The sequence below is a fragment of the Myxine glutinosa genome, chromosome 10 (assembly GCF_964187855.1).
Source record: "Myxine glutinosa chromosome 10, kmMyxGlut1.1, whole genome shotgun sequence".
In the NCBI taxonomy this organism is placed as follows: Eukaryota; Metazoa; Chordata; class Myxini; order Myxiniformes; family Myxinidae; genus Myxine; species Myxine glutinosa.
In genome coordinates this window covers 54,734,842-54,756,182 of record NC_136270.1, presented here as the reverse complement: position 1 = coordinate 54,756,182, position 21,341 = coordinate 54,734,842, and the positions used below count along the sequence as shown (strand labels likewise).

Here is a 21,341-nt window from a genome sequence, read left to right as displayed (position 1 = left end):
GTTTAGGACCTCCCCATACCTCCTCCCATCTTCCCCATGAAACAACAACAACAACAACAACTACAACAACAGCGCGCGGGGAGTGTGCGTCCTCACTCCGGCTCGGTTAGCCGCCATTGCCCAGGCCATGTGCGCCGACGGGGTTACCACGAAGGGGCTGCCTGTCGGCCCCTCGTCAAGGGCGGAGCCCGGTAACCCCCCGCACCCAATAAGAAGCAACGGGCCGATTCCATCTGGGGCGGAGCTAACGAGCCGAGGGCGTGTCACTCCCCGCCGGATATAGGCAGCGACTTACCGGACGTGACGTGAGATGCGCCCCGAGCTTGAAGAAGAACCAGTCGCGACCTCCGAGCGCTGAGAGACCTCCCTGCATCTTTCGGACCGTGTGGATCCTGTCCCTGAGCCAAGAGTGCACCTTGTGCTGTCCACCGACTACCTGCCCTTCCTTGCCATCAATCCCCGTGTGAGTCAGTTTTGTCCTGTTTATCTGTCGTCTGTCGGGGTTACTATAAGACCGTGATTAAGTGCCTATCTTTCTATGCTGTCTCTCTTGTCCTTGTAATCTAACGTTCCGCACTATTATAACCTCCTCCGGAGGTCTTGAGAACTGTACCCCCGGTGTCGTGTCATTTTAACCCAGCCGTTGTGTCCTTTCCTTAATTGATTTAGCATAGCGCGACTCGGCCAACGTTCGAGTATAATCGGGTAAACTGTGCAGACGCGGTCATACCAAACCGCTCGGTAAACCAACATCCACAACCGCGTCTGTAACAATATTATTTGTGTGACGCATATAAATGAATATAACTTTTTGAATGTTGTAAGGGAAAACAACAAATTGTTGAATGTGAAACTGTCGGAAGATATACATGATTATGCTGATTTCATGGTAAGATGTACCCTATCTGATTCAGTGTGTGTGGAAAGCAGATTCAGATGTGACTGAGCATAAGGATAAGACGAGATCAGATTTTGAAGGGAGTGCTAACGGAATTGGGAAGAAGTTCGAGAAAGAAAATTTGTGGCTAAAAATGAAGTTAATCATGGCATACACCCTCTTTCTCAAAGAATGATGAAGACATTCTCCCGTGTAACTTGGAGATGAATGCTTACCTTCACCAAGGAAATTTATGTGACCATTTGCCTGGATCACACTGCAACATATGAAAGAAAGGCGATCACTTACTCTTGTTCGAAGGCTTCGAACATTCATCACATCAGAAGTTGCAGGACAACGACATTTTACCCGCAACCTCTGTGAAATGCGGGGACATATGTTATTACTTCACCAACTTCCGGGGAGCCAGCATGGAGCTGCAAACCAATGGCTGTGCCTTTTCACAACAGCTGTGCACGATTCTGCGGGCCACTCCTGGTATGGACCATGGATGACCTGAACACCATGGTCCCAACATCATTGTGGATGCATCCGGCATCCCTGTTCCACATCTTGCTGGCCAATCAACGTCACACCAATACTTGCTGCCCACTCACAATGAGGGAAGAAGCAAGTCGACTACAACTGGGTGAAGGCCTTGTTCAGGAATTACTATGGTTTACAGAAAAAAAAATGGCAAGAATGCTACATGGAGAGCAGGGTCAGTCTATGACTCCGCAATGTTACCACAACAGCAAAATCCTACACGAAGTAGTGCAGGTGCTATGAAGACATTAGGAGAAAATGTTTCATACCTGGATTCAAACACAAGTGATCAGCCCTTCCTTTCAAACAAAGTCAACATTTGTGTGGAGGCAAACGTTTTTGCCAGATGTTGCAGATGCTTTAAAAACTTGAAAATGGTGAAGCAAAATTGTTGTATCTTGGTGATGGTGAAGTGTTGTTTTACAAAGATATTTGTGATGCAAATGAAATAGATTGAATTAACAATACTAGGGCATTGCCCGTACTATATCTATATCTAAAATTATATCCCCCCCCCTCTATTTACATGAAATGGTTTGGTCCAAAGCGAACGGCTTCCGGAGTTTGGTAAAGCAATCGCCATCGCGTGCACAAACGCGCAGGAAAGCGAATGAATCGCAAATTCGTTTTTATTAGTTTTAAAACTTTATTAAAACATAGTTTAACGGCAACATAGTTTTCCAACGTGAAATAAATGAATACGCTGTCAAATGTGCCATCCGAGGCAGAGTGTGTCCGCCACGTTCGGCACACGCGATCGTTCGCTGCTCTCTGATTGGTTGAATCGTTTTTTGGACATAGCTCGGTAAGTAATTGTCCGATTAATATGAAACCTTGAAAAGGCACATCCTCGGGTCCCCAGCAATATACCTGGCAAGTTAAAAGTATATCGGACCCGTGGTTGTCGAGAAACAGCGGTCACAGACAAACGTACAGACAGAGATTACTGGAATTATAGATAGATGGAAGGAGTCAATAACCAACGAAATGTTTTGTGATCAGATTCTTGCAGGATGACGGTGTATGCCTAAGGAAATTGTATTGATGTTTACTTGTAGTGATTGATTGTTTACTTATATTGATGTTTAGATTAATGGTTAATATCAACAAAAACAAAAAGATGAGGGAATTGTGGAAGTGTAACTCAGGGTAACTTATTGGTTGGAACTGGTAACGAACCAAGGCATGAGCAGGTGGTCGTAAGAAGGTCAGGAATGCATCTCGCCCTGTCGAAGCTGGGAGTCCTGTTGTGTAGCTTTAGCACGACCCCGGGCTAACACACATTCCCAAGCCTGTACTATTGTCTTTCATCGGGATGCAAAGTGGATGAAGCAAATTCCCAGCAGGGAGGAGAGCGAGCTGGTGCCAGGGAGGCGACTGAGTAACGTTTGCGGAGAACGGATTAAAAGCAGCGGAGAAGGGATTACGATTTCAGCGGACAGAGGATTAACTGAAGTGTGCCGATATAAGCAGAAGAGACTTGGAGTCAAGGAGCACTTGCCACGAGAAGCCCTGCCCGACGGAATGAACGCGTACCACGGGTTCGGCGCATCTGCCACGAAAGGGGGACTATGCGGATAGAGTTACCTGGTCCATTGAGTTAAACGGTATTATTTGGTATTGGAATGAAGTGAATAACCAGTTAATAAAGTTGTGACCTTTTGTAAAACCTGTTTCCGACCATTGGCGTCTTGAGTCTCGCCACCACACTTCCACGACACCGCTAAGATTTGAACCCAGGATCCTCGGATCGCAAGCTGTCACCCTAACCGCTTAGATTTGAACCCAGGATCCTAGGATCCCAAGCTGGCACCCTAACCGCTAAGATTTGAACCCAGGATCCTCGGATGCCAAGCCGGCACCCTAACCGCAAAGATTTGAACCCAGGATCCTCGGATCCCAAGCTGGCACCCTAACCACTAAGATTTCAACCCAGGATCCTAGGAGCCCAAGCCGGCACCCAAACCGCTAAGATTTGAACCCAGGATCCTCGGATCGCAAGCCGGCACCCTAACCGCTAAGATTTGAACCCAGGATCCTAGGATCCCAAGGCGGCACCCTAACCGCTAACCACAACTTACTCATGAGCTATGGGTATTGTAAAAAAAATAATATTTAAAGACAACAAAGTTATGTGGAAAAACCCAAAGAAAATGTATAAAATAAGTACTATGTTGTTTTATAAGTGATGTTACCATTCTTGTAAAACTGAAATGACTGATGTGACGCATCAAAAGCGACTGCCACTGGACCAACAGAGGCAACAGCAACTTGCAGGGTTCTCTCATTGCCTTGTGGAAGATCAACCAAACCAGTTGCCGAAGCAGAGCGTGTGGCCGTTCGATAACGACAAGGCCGTCCATCCTGGCAATGGGTAGAAGATATTCACTCAAAGAAAAGCAGAAGAATGAAAAGGGAAAGGTAAGGAACGAACAGAGAGGAAGACAAACATAGTTGTTCAGATAGAGCAGAATCATTGACAGCTATGTAGTGTGTAGTGAGTACACTGTACGTAGCTGCTAATCTGCATAGTTTTGGAGGCACGGCTGTGCTGCTGATGTAGTGTATGCTGCCATCTTCCCCAATAGTTCAGGGCAGGAATTTCGAATTTGGTGGAGCATACAATGGCCAACTCTTTTCCAAATGAGGTAGAGGTGGAAAACACGATATAACGGCAACGAAGACAAAGTGAGGAGGTAGAGGGAGTACAAAGTAGTGAAAGAAAATGTACCTTTGCCTCGTAAGGATAACTACTTTCAGAGTCGATGCCGTTGTTTTCTATGACGTACTGAAAGGCACCGTCCAAGGAGCCCCCCTGGCAGCCATTGTTTCCCTGGGCTTGAGAGCAGTCCATGAGGTTCTGCTCACTAAGCGATGGCGCCCTGTTGCTTCCTCGTCTCGCCCACTGACCTTCCAGTGCACCCGTCGCACCGAAGGACCAACAGGAACCACACTGTTTCTGCCAAGATCACCAAAGTTATAACAAGGTTTAGGTTTACCTTGGGGTTTCTTATGATTACATTATGAGACCATTATTAGTTACACGACTTGCTCTGATTCACAACCATTGGCAGTCGTGTCTTGACTTGCGAACGGTTTTATCACTGGCTGATCTTTGCTTAGCATGCAGGATCCCACCTGGTCCTTTACATTCGTTACGAGGCCTTTATTTCGCCAGTCCACATGTGCTGGGATTTGGAAGTTTAGTGGAGGCAAGAAAGTAACACTTTGCCGTGCTCTGCTGCCCCGAGTCGTGGTGTTTGCTCTCATTCCATTCATTCTCATTCGGAACTCGTCTCGCGTCTAGGAAGACACAAACAAGGTTACTATACCTGAGAACCTTTGTACTAAATCCAAACCTGCTTTATCTTCTCACAACCACATAGAACTCACCATATCACCAAAGTGGTTCATTTCCATGGTGAAAGAGTGCTTGGCCATGGAGTGCTCCAGATTATGCGTCTCAATCATGTGGAGGTTCCTCTCCCACACGAGTCTTCTCCAAACGTCTTCATTCTACAGGCAACAGACATGCAGGTGAAGAAATCTACAGGCAACAGACATGCAGGCTAAGAAATCTACAGGCAACAGACATGCAGGTTAAGAAATCTACAGGCAACAGACATGTGTTACGTGCTCCTCCCCGACCCCCTGGTCACGGTGTACCTCCGAGCCCCGAGAGGAGTCACGGCAGAAAAATGTGTTATTCTGTGTGTCAATGATCAACAGAGAAGCCACCCCAATTGTTACTCACAAACAAATATTGTATTAAGATCACACAAGAATAACAGTACAACAACAATAGTATTCAAAAGTACAATCAATATGTCCTACGATGGTACCATCAGTTTTGTAATATACTGTATAACTCACTGTGCTCCAAGTGAGTGAAACACAAACATTCGCCAATGTCTTTTATTCCTGGTTTAAGACGAAGTTTATTCGCTCCAGCGATCGCCAGAACGATGTCCAATCGAGACCAGAATCCCATGCGGATGGCAAGTACCGACACACTGCCGAAGCTGTACAAAGGCGCCCTCAAGGCGGCTGGGAAATCCAAAGGTGTCCTACAGGCGACTGAGAGATCACACCCTCGGGTATGGACGAAGTAACCTTCAAAATGCCACGTCACACACACACCCCAGATCGACGTCTGCATGCGGTGAAAATGGTCGAAAAGAGACGAAACCGCGAGCGAAGCACAAGTCCTGCGCGAGTCAAAATGGCCGATGACCCGGTCTCGTGGCGCACGGCACGGCGATGATTCTCTCCTGAATCGATCACAAAACCTGACACGCAGGTTAATCTGTCACAGCGCTAACCACTCTGTCGTAGGAATCCCTTCCCTGGGAAACCCAAAAGTTCGCTGGTGACTGTTGTTCACCAACGTTCGCTCCAGACCGCAAATAGCTCGGGTCCTTCTTGTCCGACTCTCTTGCTCCGCCCTTTCTTTCTCTTCGTCCTCCGGTTCCCGATCCGGTTTCCTGTTTCTTTTAACATTAACTTTTTTACCTTTTGAAAACAGCTCATGGACAATAAACCTTTTGAAAGCAATAATAGTATATGGAATCAGAAATATTTACAGTGGATGCAAATCACCACAACGGAAGTGACGAATCCGTAACACATGCATGCTAAGAAATCTGCAGGCAACAGACATGCATGCTAAGAAATTTACAGGCAACAGATATGCATGCTAAGAAATCTACAGGCAACAGACATGCATGCTAAGAAATCTACAGGCAACAGACATGCAGGCTAAGAAATCTACAGGCAACAGATGTGCAGGTTAAGAAATCTACAGGCAACAGACATGCAGGCTAAGAAATCTACAGGCAACAGACATGCAGGCTAAGAAATCTACAGGCAACAGACATGCAGGCTAAGAAATCTACAGGCAGCAGACATGCAGGCTAATTAATCTACAGGCAACAGCCATGCAGGCTAAGAAATATACAGGCAGCAGACATGCAGGCTAAGAAATCTACAGGAAACAGACATGCAGGCTAAGAAATCTACAGGCAGCAGACATACAGGCTTAGAAATCAACAGGCAACAGTCATGCAGGCTAAGAAATCTACAGGCAGCAGACATGCAGGCTAAGAAATCTACAGGCAACAGACATGCAGGCTAAGAAATCTACAGGAAACAGACATGCAGGCTAAGAAATCTACAGGAAACAGACATGCAGGCTAAGAAATCTACAGGCAGCAGATATGCAAGCTGAGAAATCTACAGGCAGCAGGTATGCAAGATGAGAAATCTACAGGCAGCAGACATGCAGGCAAAGAAAACTACAGGCAGCAGACATGCAGGCTGAGAAATCTACCGGCAACAGACATGCAGGCTAAGAAATCTTCAGGCAGCAGACATGCAGGCTAAGAAATCTACAGGCAACAGACATGTAGGCTAAGAAATCTACAGGAAACAGACATGCAGGCTAAGAAATCTACAGGAAACAGACATGCAGGCTAAGAAATCTACAGGCAGCAGATATGCAAGCTGAGAAATCTACAGGCAGCAGACATGCAGGCTAATTAATCTACAGGCAACAGCCACACAGGCTAAGAAATTTACAGGCAGCAGACATGCAGGCTAAGAAATCTACAGGAAACAGACATGCAGGCTAAGAAATCTACAGGCACCAGACATACAGGCTAAGGAATCTACAGGCAACAGACATGCAGGCTCAGAAATCTACATGCAGCAGACATGTAGGTGAAGAAATCTACAGGCAACAGACACGCAGGCTAAGAAATCTACAGGCAACAGACATGCAGGCTAAGAAATCTACAGGAAACAGACATGCAGGCTAAGAAATCTACAGGAAACAGACATGCACAGTAAGAAATCTACATGCAGCAGACATGCAGGCTAAGAAATCTACAGGCAACAGACACGCAGGCTAAGAAATCTACAGGCAACAGACACGCAGGCTAAGGAATCTACAGGCAACAGACACGCATGCTAAGGAATCTACAGGCAACAGACACGCAGGCTAAGGAATCTACAGGCAACAGACACGCATGCTAAGGAATCGACAGGCAACAGACACGCAGGCTAAGTAATCTACAGGCAACTGATACGCAGGCTAAGGAATCTACAGGCAACAGACACGCATGCTAAGGAATCTACAGGCAACAGACACGCAGGCTAAGTAATCTACAGGCAACAGACACGCATGCTAAGGAATCGACAGGCAACTGATACGCAGGCTAAGGAATCTACAGGCAACAGACACGCAGGCTAAGGAATCTACAGGCAACAGACACGCATGCTAAGGAATCGACAGGCAACAGACACGCAGGCTAAGTAATCTACAGGCAACAGACACGCATGCTAAGGAATCGACAGGCAACAGACACGCAGGCTAAGTAATCTACAGGCAACTGATACGCAGGCTAAGAAATCTACAGGCAGCAGACATGCAAGCTGAGAAATCTACATGCAGCAGACATACAGGCTAAGAAAGTGTGGACATCGCAATTTGTCATGACCCCTGGCTTATCAAAGAGGAGTCTGGAGTCGGTACTTTTCCAGAACATATTGTTGCGGATCTCGCGAGCCCGTCGACGTACAGAGGGGGGTTAAACCCTTTTCCCCCACGGGCCTTCAAGTCCATGAGGGCGCAACCCACTTTATACTCGTGGGGCGGATTGCAGAGCAATTCCAGCCGCCACCCCCGTTGCGAGCGTGCGGAATGCAAATTGAGATCTCGGAGACGGTGGGAGGGATTTTCGAAGCTCCACACGGTCTCCACGTTTTTCGAAGTTAAGTCTGTTCACAATTGTATTTTGTCGAAACTGTTGTAACGAACTCAAGCAGACTCCATCGTGCCGGAAGCGGAAAGCGCGTTTATTGACGCGGTGATGATTCACTCGTGTCTGACGAATAAGCGCGTCCGATAAACCACAACAACAATGCAAATACAAGTCAGAATAATACGTTACATCCTCCTTTCTTTCAAGGAAGCCACTTTAAAGGAAACCAGCAAAGCAAATAACTCTATAAAGTAAAATTACACTGAATTAATTAACAAACAGCATCACATTCAGATCACGTGAATCAATTGATTTAAATTTAAAGATCCAGACGTCTGGGAGGGTTAACCGCTCTGCCGCTCCTTGTGATGAACTTGGTATTTCTGGGAGATGCAGTGGCTCGAGGCGATGACACTGTTGGGAGACTTTGGGATTCAGATGCTTGCTCACTTGGACTTGGGGACTTGCAGCAGTTCCCCACTGGGGTGTCCTGTTGAGTGGTGGGATCAGGGAAGTCCCTCATGTCCTGGGAAGAGTAAAAGTGAGAGAGTGGCTGACTTCCCACCGGGCCAACATTGGCTGAATGAGGCACTCTGCGGAGATGGAGCCTGTTACGCCGGTACACATTGTTTGGGGTCCTCAGCAAATATGACCGGGGGCTGTTGAGGCGCGCCTCAACTACAGCCGGAATCCAATGCCTGGCCTCCGGGTTTGGCAACATCCTAACACTGTCTCCCGGCTGGAGCGGTGGCAAATCTGACATAGATGGCTTGTCATGATAGTATTTTTGTTTCTCCTTCTGTGTGTCAAGGCGTGATCTCACAAGGTGATGGTCATACCGCGCAGGCATGAGAAGAGTGCGGTTGCAAGGCAGTGTGTTTCTGGGGCGTCTTCCCATTAGGAGCTGAGCCGGGGACAAGTTTATTCCTTCAAGTGGAGTGGTGCGGTAGTCTAGCAGGGCTAAGTACTTATCTGCTGACTTCTTCCAGAGCCTTTTCACTGTCTGGATCGCTCTTTCTGCCTCTCCATTGGCACGTTGGTGCTTGGGGGACACAATGTCGTGAGTTATGCCATATTCTTTGCAAAACTGAGAAAATTCCTCTGACGTGTACTGACTTCCGGAATCGCTTCGCAGCTTTTCTGGAATACCATGTCGACAAAACTGCTGCTTGAGAGCTTCGATTACAGAGCGAGCTGTAATGTCCTTGAGGCAATCCACCTCCACAAACTTGGAGTAATAATCGACCGTGAGCAAATACTGCTTTGATTCGAAGTCAAAAACGTCGCTTCCAACTTCGATGAATGGAAGATCAGGCGTGTAAGTCGGCAAGAGAGGCTCCCGTTGCTGAGCGCTTTGATACTCTGCACACTTGCAACAATTCCGTACAGTTTCTTCGATGTCAGAGTTCATTGAGGGCCAATACATGACCTCGCGAGCACGCTGCTTACACTTGTTCACTCCGAGGTGCGATTCATGAATCAAGCTCAGCATTCTGGGTCTGAGGCTTGGCGGGATGACAAGGCGCATGCCTTTGTAGACAACACTGTCTGAGACTGCCAATTGCGTTCTGGAGTCAAAGTACGGACGGACCTGTGCTGGGACTTCCTTTCGGGAGTCAGGCCATCCACTTGCAATGACACCGCAGAGAAGGCTCATTTGACTCAGAGTAGCTTCCTGGATTTCGAGGTATTTCCCACTCGTGATCGCAAGGAACTGGAACATGTTCACAGGCTCAAGGTCTTTCCCAGCTTCTGAGTCGGTGTCCGGTAGAGGTGCACGGGACAATGTGTCGGGGAGCACCATCTCAGAACCACGGCAGTAGTTAACCTCCAAGTCATACCGTTGAAGCTTGAGCAACATACGCTGTAAACGCATGGGAGAAGATAGGAGAGGCTTCTTGAAGATTTCCTCAAGGGGTTTATGGTCATTATATACCACTACTGATTTTCCAAAGACATAGTAGTGAAATGCTTCTGTTGCATGGACGATTGAGAGCATTTCCTTCTCAATCATAGCGTAGCGACACTCAGTATCGGTCATACTGCGTGATGTGAACGCTATAGGGTTGCCATTCTGGAGCAAACAGGCTCCTACAGCGTTTTGGCTGGCATCGGCTTGTATTTCAACTGGCTGACTTACATCGTAGTACTGAAGGACCGGGGCCGAAATACATGCTTGCTTCAGCTTCTTGAAGGACAGCTCCTGAGCTGACTGCCAGGAGAACTCCACGTCCGCCTTGCAGAGATCACGGAGAGGCTTGCTTGTGTCACTTAGGTTGGGGATAAACTTCCCTAAATACTGAACGAATCCAAGGAAACGCTTGACGCCTTGTTTGTCTGTTGGACGTGGCATTTTCTCAACTGCCTTCGTCTTGAATGGATCTGGTAGCACTCCTTCTGCAGTAAGCAGGTGGCCTACATAAGGGACTGAGGTTCGCCGGATGAGGCATTTTCGTAAGTTTAGTTGCAGGTTATAACTTGTAGCTCGTTGCATAACTCGCTTCAGTACACAGTCGTGGTGGGTGATGTCACGACCAGCAACTAAAATGTCATCCATTACCGCTGTTGCCCATTCTATCCCTTCTAGCATCTGGTCCATGATTCGCTGGAATATCTCCGGCGAGCACCTCAATCCATAAGGGAGACGCAGCCAGCGGTATCTCCCTACAGGTGTATTGAACGTGGTCAAGAATGAAGAAGGCTCGTCAAGGCGAATTTGCATGAACCCACTGCGGGCGTCAAGCACAGAAAATACTTTGGCTCCAGGGATTTGAGCTAAAACTTCCTGAACAGTTCTCATTGGGTAGTGCTCACGTTTTGTGCACTTGTTTAAGTCTTTGGGGTCTATACAGATGCGGACTTTGCCGTTGCGAAGAGCTACTACCATGGAACTCACCCACTCAGTCGGTCGTTCTACCTTCGCGATGTGACCTTCGGTGACCATCTCTTGTAGCTTGTCAACTATTTGCTCTCTCAATGCTGCAGGCTGTCTGCGAGGAGCGTGAACTACTCCCTGTGACCCTTCTACAAGCTTGATCTGATAAGTTCCGGGAAGAGTTCCAGTTGTCTTGGCAACTTCTGGAAACTCAGAGATTACTGCTTCCTGAGACACATTGACTAGAGGCTGAACAAGAGACAACTTATCGAGCTTGACAATGAGGCCTAGGGCTTCCGAGGTAGCGCCTGACATTATATTCTCCTGATCGAGGTCAATGACCTCAAAACTGGCTCTAACGGTCTTGTTTTTGTGAGAGAGAGGGAGTGTCACGGTACCGACAGGATGGATAGTATGGTTCGAGTATGTTTTAAGAACTTTATGCGACGATTGTAGATCGCCTGCGAGGTGCTGGACTAACTGGTAGTCGTTGAGTGTTAGTGTGTTGCACCTTGCACCCGTGTCAATCCGGAACCGAGTCGGCTGACCCAGCAACGTGACGGTCTGTGCCCACTTGTCATGAGTAGCCGTATTGATGCTTGGTTGTAGAGCGGAGATCCTTAAAATTTCAGATTCCTTGACGAGTTCTTGAGGAAGATCTACATGATCTAGACTGGTCTCCTCATCAAGGGACTTTAGGTCGCGCAGTCTCTTCCGACACGCCGCAAACCAGTGACCAGGCTTCTTGCAGTAGGAGCAGCTAGAATTAATTGCTGGACACTTGGCTTGCCTGTGCACTGACTGGCCACATTTGCTGCAGGGACCGTCATTCCGAAACCGATTCTCAGCTTTGAACAGCTCGGTGGCTTGTGTATGCCTATCAGGCTTGCTCTTACAACGTTGAGTCTGGTGCTGAGTTCGTTCGTTTTCAGATCTGAGGGCTGAGATGAGAGCATCTTCATCTCGGACTATTCTCATATGTTTCTGCGAGAGCTCTAGCTGTTGGCCAATTTCTATAGCTTTAGCTAGTGAGAGCTCCTCACCCCTATCGAGTAATTTCTCTTGGACCCTCTTATCATGGCTGCCATCAATGATGCAATCGACGATTATGTCGTCTGGGTCTTGGTAATCGCAATCCATGAGAATTATCCTCAGATCTTTTATGAAATGATCAAAAGACTCACCACTCCGCTGGCGCCTTTGTTTCAGTCGGTGTCTGGCAACTCTTTTGTTCTTTCTGGGCTGCACATAGTTCTGGAATTTGTTCAGCACTTCCTGCGGGTCGTCTTTCTCTCCTTCCTCCCAAGATAGAGTTTGGTAGATTTGACGACCTTGTTCGCCGATCCACGTCCCGAGCCATCCTGCTTGACGAGGCTTCATTATGTCTGCGAGCGGCCCTGACAAGACAAAACTGACGTGACTTCTGAACCGGCAAAACTCCTGGTAGAGATCCAGACTCTCCCAGTCGATCGAGGGATGATCAAAGTTCGGAGATGCCATATTTATGGAGACGAATGGCGGCTTATGGCGTGAATATCAACGAACTTCTGACACCATGTAACGAACTCAAGCAGACTCCATCGTGCCGGAAGCGGAAAGCGCGTTTATTGACGCGGTGATGATTCACTCGTGTCTGACGAATAAGCGCGTCCGATAAACCACAACAACAATGCAAATACAAGTCAGAATAATACGTTACAACTGTATTTATCTTTCGGTGTGTCAAGTTATTGTGTGCAACTTTGGTTGTTTCTCGGTGTTTATCTTTCATAAATTGATCGTCTGTTTGCCGTGTCGCGAGCAAGGCCTTTGCCGCGTCGCGAACGATTTGAAATCGAAGTTAAGTGATTGTTCCCATTTGTATTTTTCGTTAAAACTGTATTTATTTATGGTGTTGTACGTATATTGTGTCCCGACGAAGATTTTTCGGTGCAAATCTTTCATACCTGTATTGAAAATCGTGTTAATTCGTGTCGTGTCTTGAGGCCTTGTACAGTGTGCACTGTACAACCTTGAGGCTTTGTTTTTCTCAGCGGTCCGTCGTTTGTGATCCAATAACTTTCGTTCTCTGTATTCCCAGTCTTTTCACCCATAGCCTACTTCCTTGTGTAAATCTCAACTCAAAAAACAAAAAAAAACAAAAAACAACAACAGCATTTCCTTCTCTGTTCTCATTCGTTTATTCATTCTTATTCGTTCGTTCGTTCTTCGACCACGTGTTTCTCCCCCATTTCCCCAGATAGTTTTCACTCATTAACCTTCAATGTTTACACTTTCCCCTCAAGTTATGTATTCCGTCATATTTTATAACACCTTTTTCTTCTTCTTCTTTAAAAGGCTGCTTTCGACTTGCTCACCAAATCAATTCATCCCAAAAAAAATATCCATCTCCTATAGTGCCTTTTTTCTACATTCCCTAAACTCTCCTGCTCTCCATCCTCCATCCAGCGTCCTTAAACGTATTTTTAACTCGAAGGTCACAAGAAACTCATTTTGCAATAAATGTTCGTTTCCCATAAATCGTACACTTTCAAAAATCCAATCTCACCCCTCCCCTCCAAATCTTCCCCATAACCCCTCCCCTCCAAATCTTCCCCATCACCCCTCCCCTCCAAATCTTCCCCATCACCCATCCCTTTCAAATCTCCCCCCTTGCCCCCTCCCTCCTAAACTACCCCCTCACCCCTCCCCGCCAAGACGCCCCCTCGCCCCTCCCCTCCTAGACTCCTGCCTCACCCCTCCCCTCCAAATCTCCCCCATATCCCATCTCTTTCAAATCCCTCCCCTTGTCCCTTCCCTCCCAAACTCCCCCCTCACCCCTCCCCTTCAAATCTCCCCACCCTCATTGCTTCTCAATTTCCCCCCTCTCACTCCCCCTCCTCAAAGCGTCCTCCCCGCTTCTTCCCCCTTCAAACTCTCACCTCCATCTCCCCCAACCTTCTGCCTCGCTCTTCCCCCTCCTCAAATAACACCTCATTGTGGCTCACCCAATCACCATCAAACCTTTTGTCCGCCCCATCCTTCCCTTTCTCCGAGCGATTCTGAAATCTCTGACACACCTTCAACAGCTCTCCCTACCTCTTCCACCTCTTCCACATCTTACCCTACCCCTCCTCCCCCCTGTTCTGTATCTGATGCTCCCCCTTCCTCTTCATTAACGGTATGGACCTCAAACATCCGGGGCCTTCGTTCAAACTTAACTGATCTCTCCATACAGGTTGCTTCTGTCAAACCAGACGTGATCTGCTTAACAGAAACTTTCCTCCTTTATGATGTCTCTGATTCCATAGTATCTCTCCCGGGCTACTCCCTCCTCCGGTATGATAGACCTGAGCCTCGTCCTGGAGGCGGGGTTGCTATCTTTATCAAAAACTCTCTTCCTCACTCGCCCTGCACTGCACTCTCTCCACCTCACCCCCAGGAATACCTCTGGCTACGGCTTCCCCTTCGCTCCCACCTCTTGTTCATATGTGTGTTGTACCGTCCACCAAACAGTGATGACTCCATCTACATCTCGCTGTCTGATGATATGGACCAACTTCTATCTACTCATCCCAACTCTCTCTTCCTCATATGTGGTGATTTCAACTGTCATCATGCCAGTTGGCTGGGTGTGGGTACCTCTCTCACCAGCCATGGCTCCTCAGCAAAGGACTTCTGCGACTCACTGGGACTGACACAATCTGTCAATTTCCCGACCCGGATCTCAGTCAACGGAACATCTTCTCTTCTGGACTTGGTTATGACTAACTTCCCTGAAAATGTCTGCTGCTCTTCTTCTGCTCCGATCGGATCATCTGATCATGTCCTTGTTAAAGTGGACATCTCTCTGACCATCCTCAGGGAGCCTGCTCAGCGTCGACGAGTCTGGCATTTCACTCAGGCCAACTGGCACGGTCTTCAAGCAGCCATCAATCATCTGGACTGGTCTCCCATCTCTACCACCTCTGACATCAACTCATCCTGGGAATTCTTCCAAAGTAAATTGCTCTCTCTCATGCACAGATTTATCCCATCTCGTCTTCAGTTGTCATACCCTTCCTCCCGTCCATGGTACACGGAATCTTGTGGTGAGGCTGTTGCCCAGAAACAACTTGCCTTCGTCTCCTGGAAAGCAAATCCAACGGAAGGAAATCTCATTTCCTTTCACAAAGCCCGAAACAAGTGTGTGTCCACCCTCAGGAGAGCCAGGAAACAATATCTCTCCATTCTCAAGACCGAACTCTCTTATCTGTCTCCCTCTTCCAAATCCTGGTGGCGTCTGGTCAAATCCGTTTCTGGTGTTTGTTCCCCCTCCATCCCCTCCCTTACCTCAAACGGCTACACAGCTGACTCCGCACGTGAAAAAGCTGAATGCCTCAACTCTGTGTTTGCCTCTAAATCTTGTGTCCCAAACCCATCCCTCTCTGTACCCACCATACCCAGTCGTACCCTGCTGCTCCTGGACTCCGTGTCCTTTCCTCCTGACAAGGTGGAAAAGTCTCTGTCAACCCTCGACTCTGATTCTGCAACTGGACCCGACGGCATCAGCCCACGGGTCCTAAAATCCTGCTCTGCTGCTCTATCTCACCCTCTCTCTGTTCTCTTCACCCTCTCTTTTGCTCAAGGTCAACTGCCATCTGCTTGGAAATCAGCCAACATCACCGCTTTGCACAAAAAAGGTGCAAAAACAGATCCTAGCAACTACAGACCAATCAGCCTTCTCCCAATTATCAGCAAAGTCATGGAATCCATCATTGCTTCGGATATGAAATCTTTCCTCTTCTCCAATGGCTTGATCTCTGATCATCAATTTGGTTTCAGACCAGGTCACTCTACTCTGGACATGCTGCTTCTGCTGTCTCAACAATGGATGGAGGTCCTCAATGCCAAACAGGAAATTAGAGCTGTCTCCCTCGACATATCACGTGCCTTCGACACGGTCTGGCACCCCGCTCTGCTCACCAAACTCTCCTCCTTTGGTATCCATGGAAATCTCCACGCATGGCTGGCGGACTTCCTCTCTAGTCGTCGTCAACGTGTGGCCCTGAATGGGTTTCTCTCATCTCCTCTTCCTGTTCAGGCTGGAGTTCCCCAAGGCAGTGTTCTGGGCCCCGTGCTTTTTCTGGTCTTCATCAATGATCTCTCTGACTCTCTCGAAAATCCTCTCTATCTCTTTGCTGATGACTCCACTCTCTGCCGCTCCATTCCTCTTCCCTCAGATCGGCAGTCTGCTGCCTCCTCACTCTCTGAAGACCTGGACAAAATCACAGACTGGTCAAACAAGTGGAACATGTCTTTCAATCCTGACAAATCTCACACTCTTACTATGTCTCTCCGAAAAGATCGACTGGACAACCCTCCCATCTACTTTCTCAACAATCCTCTCCAAGAAGTTCTGTCGCTCAAGATTTTGGGTCTCACTATCTGCCATCATCTTTCTTGGGAAAACCACATTTCCAAGCTGGCCTCCAAAGCCAGTCGCCGACTGGGCATCCTCCGTCGTGCGAAGTCCTTCCTCGGCACACCTGAGCTCCTCACCACATACAAGGCTTTCATCCGCAGCTCAATGGAATACTGTTCTCCCCTATGGGCCGGTGCTCCTGCCTCACACCTAGCTCGGCTTCACGCTGTTGAAACCAAAGCTTTCAGAATTATTGGAATCTCCCGCGATGAAGCTATCTCTGAGGGCCTTTCACTCACTCACCGCAGGCAGGTAGGTGGTCTTTCTGTCTTCTACCGACTCCTCTCCGGCCTTGCACCCCCAGCTCTCTCTGTGCTCTGTCCCCCAAATATTCCTACAGGTCGCACAAGATCTGCCAGCAACCCTCTGATGGTTAAACTGCCGAAACCTCGGCTCTCTGCTCACCTTCACTCTTTCATTCCTCTTTTCTCCCGCCTCTGGAACAAACTCCCTCACTCCCTTCAATCCCACTCCTCCCTCCAGGTCTTTAAAACAGCTGTTCACCACCATCTCTTATCTTCCCCCATCCAAAACCTTGATCTTTTCTACCCCCGCTAATTCACCCCAGATCCACCTTGTTTGAAATTCCAACTTCTTTCCTGGAAGTCCTGGCAGTGTCCATATGTTTTATACCTCTCCCACCGCCCCCTTCCCATGCCCCCCCCCACAAAGCCCTCGCCCTCTCTCAGATCTCTCGATGTCTCCATGTCTCTCGGTCCCTGCTCTCAAATGTTGTGTTTGTGTCCTTCCCCCTCTCTCCCCATCTTGTCTACCGCTCCCGATGTTATATGTTTTATGTGTCGGTTTGTCTTTCTGTGTGATTAATGTTCGCTCTTTCACGAGACTCGATCTTGTATACAAAAAAAAAAAAAAAAAAAAAAAAAATGGTATCGGGTCGAATCCCCACGTACCTGCGGTACACACGCTGCCAGGAAGACAGGTGCTGGACCTCGCACAAGCCACGCTAGTCGGATACGCCGAGCGGTTTGCGTTTCACGTGTCTCGTGCCGTTAATTCTTATTGAACCCGATTGAGCGGTCTTATTCGCGCGATGCTAGGCCAATGGTGTGAAATGACGTGCACGGTCAAATGGAAGGAAGAACACAGGTTTATTTACAATTTATACAGTGGTCAGGGTGAAGAGAAGAGACACAACGCAGATACTTAATCAGTCTTAACTTAACTTTCCCAGACAAGGGCCCACTCACTCACGCGGGGAAAAGGAAGGAAAAGTACGCGCTCCAAACGCGTCCCCGGTGCCGTTCGCTCCGGTCAGCTCGCCGGGCATGTCCCCTTGAGAGGTCCGCGGCACGTGCAGGGAGCCCAGGTAGGAAGGTCGTCGGCATAGGTGGCCCCGGGAGAGACCGTCCTCACAAACGCGATTAACAGCCGCAGAGCGCAGGGCAGAGGGAGAGTTCGTTCACAGAGAGAGCTGGGAGCAGACCGCTTAGACAGAAGCTCTGACTATCACACTCACTGGGTCACTGGGGCGCACTCGTAGACTGAGGGACTCGGCAACTCACACTGACTCACTGGGTGACTCACTCCGACTCTCACTGGCTCTGACTCGCTCTCAGCTCAGACTGACTTCACTCTCTCACTCTCTCACTGGGGCACTTTGACTCTCAACCACACCTAGCTGTATACTCTCAACCACACCTAGGTGCCTCACACCTAGCTCGTCTTCACGCTATTGAAACCAAAGCGTTCAGAATCATTGGAATCTCCTGCGATGAAGCTAACTCCAAGGGCCTTTCACTCACTCACCGCAGGCAGGTTGGTGGTCTTCCCGTCTTCTATCGACTCCTCTCTGGCCTTGCCCCCCCCAGCTCTCTCTGGGCTCTGTCCCCCAAATATTCCTACAGGTCGCACAAGATCTGCCTGCAACCCTCTTATGGTTAAACTGCCAAAATCAAGACTCTCTGCTCACCTTCACTCCTTCATTCCTCTTTTCTCCCGCCTCTGGAACAAACTCCCTCACTCTCTTAAATCCCACTCCACCCTCCAGGTCTTTAAAACAGCTGTTCACCACCATCTCTTATCTTCCCCCATCCAAAACCTTGATCTTTTCTAGCCCTGCTAATTTCACCCCAAATCCACTTTTTTGAAATACCAACTTCTGTCCTGGAAGTCCTTGGTGTCCTTGTGTTTTATACTTCTCCCACCCCTCCCCCTTCCCACGCCTCCTCCCCCCAAGCCCTCTCCCTCCCACACATCTCCCTGCCCTCAAATGTTATGTTTGTGTGCTTCCCCTTCTCTCCCCATCTTGTCTTCCGCTCCCTCTTTTTATATATCTTGTTTGTCTGGTTGATTTGTTTGTGAAATAAATGTTAGCTCTTTCACGAGCCTCGATTCAGTATTAAAAAAAAACCAAACAAACAAAAAAAAAACACACACACCTCTCACTCTCTCTAGGTCACTGGTCCGGGAGGCCCGGGGCAGGGTTTTATAGCCCCGCCCCAGAGTCTTACCCGAATGTTCCAAGCCCCTCCTCTGGCTGCTGTTATTTGCCACTCCCCTTGAGCTCTGATTGGCTGCTCGCTGCTTACCGGCCACTCCCCTTGCAGCTCCTCCTTCGGGCCTGCCAGACTTGTTCTAGGCCCTAGCACGTGGTGTTCCAGCCCAAGGAGCACCGAAGCCTACACTTACTGGCCTGCTCAACGCATACTAACACCGGAAAGGAGACTATGCTTACATTTAATAAGAAATAACTGAACTAAAGCGAGGCTACATGTTGTGATGCAACTACCTACGAGGGGTGATATCCTGTATTCTCAAAACCGCAACAATATATTAGCTCAATGGAGTTGCGTGGTATTAAAGTGGAAACAGGTTCCCCAACAAATGTTCTGTTTGTGCAGTGTCTGTTTCTTATGTCGCTGCAAGTATTATAAGGGATGATATAGTATCTTACATTTGTATAGTGTTTCCCATGGAAGCGTTTCCAGGCCAGCCATGAAGAGTCCAGTGAAGGTTGAGGTGCTGGCACACCTTGAGCTCTGGTAACCTGCAGCAGCAGCAGCTGCACCAGTGCACTCCACAGAAGCATCTGATACTGCAATGTGCAAAGCATGACAATGTTCCCATGGAAACTCTTCATCAATGTGAGACTCACAGCAGAATCAATTTGATTTGCCTATGTACATTGAATTAAGGTTCAAAGAGGGACTTACATACATTAAATAAAACACTGGGATTAATGTGTAATAATGTACACCTCCACCATGATTCTCATCACCATATAACTATCATGTAAACATAGCAAGGAATCTGTTACGTGCTCCTCCCCAAACCCCCGGTCACGGTGTACCTCCGAGCCCCGAGAGGAGTCACGGCAGAAAAATGTGTTATTCTATACGTCTTAGGACAATGGTGAAACCACACCAATTGTTACCAACAAACAAGTATTGTATTAAGATCACACAAGAATAACAGCATAAAAAACAACAGTAATCAATTGTACAACCAATATATCCTTCCTATGATGGTACCATCAGTTTCGTACAATATAACTCACTGTGCTCCAAGTGAGTGAAACAAGAACATTCCCAATGTCTCTATTCCGGCATCAAGCCAAAGTCGATCCGCTCCAGTGATTGTCAGAACGATGTCTAATCGAGACCAGAATCCTGTTCGGTTGAGTGACAGTCACGCTGCTAAAGATGTGTAAAGGTGCCCTCCAGGTGACTGGGAAATCACACCTTCGGGTATGGACGTTCCACGGCTCCCAATCGGCGAACCGCAGATTTCCCACTCAAAAGCCACGTTACACACACACACCAGATTAACGTCTGGATGCGGTGAAAATGGTTAAAGCGAGGTGAAAAACCTGGAGCGATGCGAAAATCGGGCGCGAGTCAAAATGGCCAACGGCCCGTTCTTGAGACGTAATGGCACTCCGATGATTCTCTTCGGAATCAACCGCAAAACCTGTCACGCAGGTTTATCTGTCACAGCGATGACAACTCTGTCGCAGGAATCCCTTTTCCAGGAAACCCAAAGTTCACTCGTGACCCTCGTTCACCAACGTTCGCTCCAGACCTCGAAGCAGCTAGGCTTCTTGTCCGACTCACTCGCTCCGCCTTCTTCTCCTCTTCTTCCTCTTTGTCTTCATCCAGTTCCGGTTTCTTTTAAAACATTAACTTTTTTTTTCCTTTTGAAAATAGTAATCTCTATTTCACTTAAATGACAACAATAGTAGTACATGCAACCAAAAATGTTTACAGTGGATGAGAACCACAACAACGGAAGTGTTGAATCCATAACACTTCCCCCCCTCAAGAAAGAAAGTTTGAACATAGTGAAAAACTTTCTTTGCAAGCAAAAACTCTTTTAACAAACAAAAGTAAAACTCACACCCAAATGATCAATTCACGTGAGTAACAATAATGAATATGTCCCAAAATAAAGCAACAAAACTTCCAACAACCTACAGGAATTTCCAAAGTTAGTTCACTCTGGATAAAGCATCAGCAACGACATTGTCCCTGCCCTTCACATGCTCAATTTCCAAGTTGAACTCCTGCAAAGCCAAACTCCATCTCATCAACCTCTGGTTTTTATTTTTCATTTTTTGAATGAAGGTTGAGGGGTTGTGATCAAAAATCCAAAGCAAAGCAAATCTATAGCACTTTTTGAAGGAGGCCGAGCTGAGAGCCAGGTTTCATGGTGGTTGGGTGGTGAGGCCTGGAAGTATTCACTGCATGGATGCATTTAGGAACATGGAGTTCATGGGTTAATCTGTGTAGGAATCTTGGCTCGGCTGCTCCTGAGCACTCAGTGCTTCCAACTCTTCTCTTGATCATAAAAATCATAATCACGGTTGTAGAGTCGGGTGCT

General features: G+C 47.8%; 1 protein-coding gene across 1 annotated transcript in view; it reads right to left on the bottom strand.

Moving 5' to 3' along the window:
• LOC137434557 (procathepsin L-like) overlaps window positions 1-21,341 on the bottom strand; it is an 89,059-nt gene that overhangs the window by 54,885 nt on the left and 12,833 nt on the right. The window contains exons 2-6 of the mRNA XM_078785650.1: window positions 19,417-19,557; window positions 4,817-4,939; window positions 4,562-4,726; window positions 4,155-4,382; window positions 3,619-3,787 (exon numbers count right to left, since the gene is read on the bottom strand). Coding sequence (XP_078641776.1) covers window positions 3,619-3,787; window positions 4,155-4,382; window positions 4,562-4,726; window positions 4,817-4,939; window positions 19,417-19,551 — 820 coding nt within the window. The 5' untranslated portion in view covers window positions 19,552-19,557. The remainder of the gene's footprint in view (window positions 1-3,618; window positions 3,788-4,154; window positions 4,383-4,561; window positions 4,727-4,816; window positions 4,940-19,416; window positions 19,558-21,341) is intronic.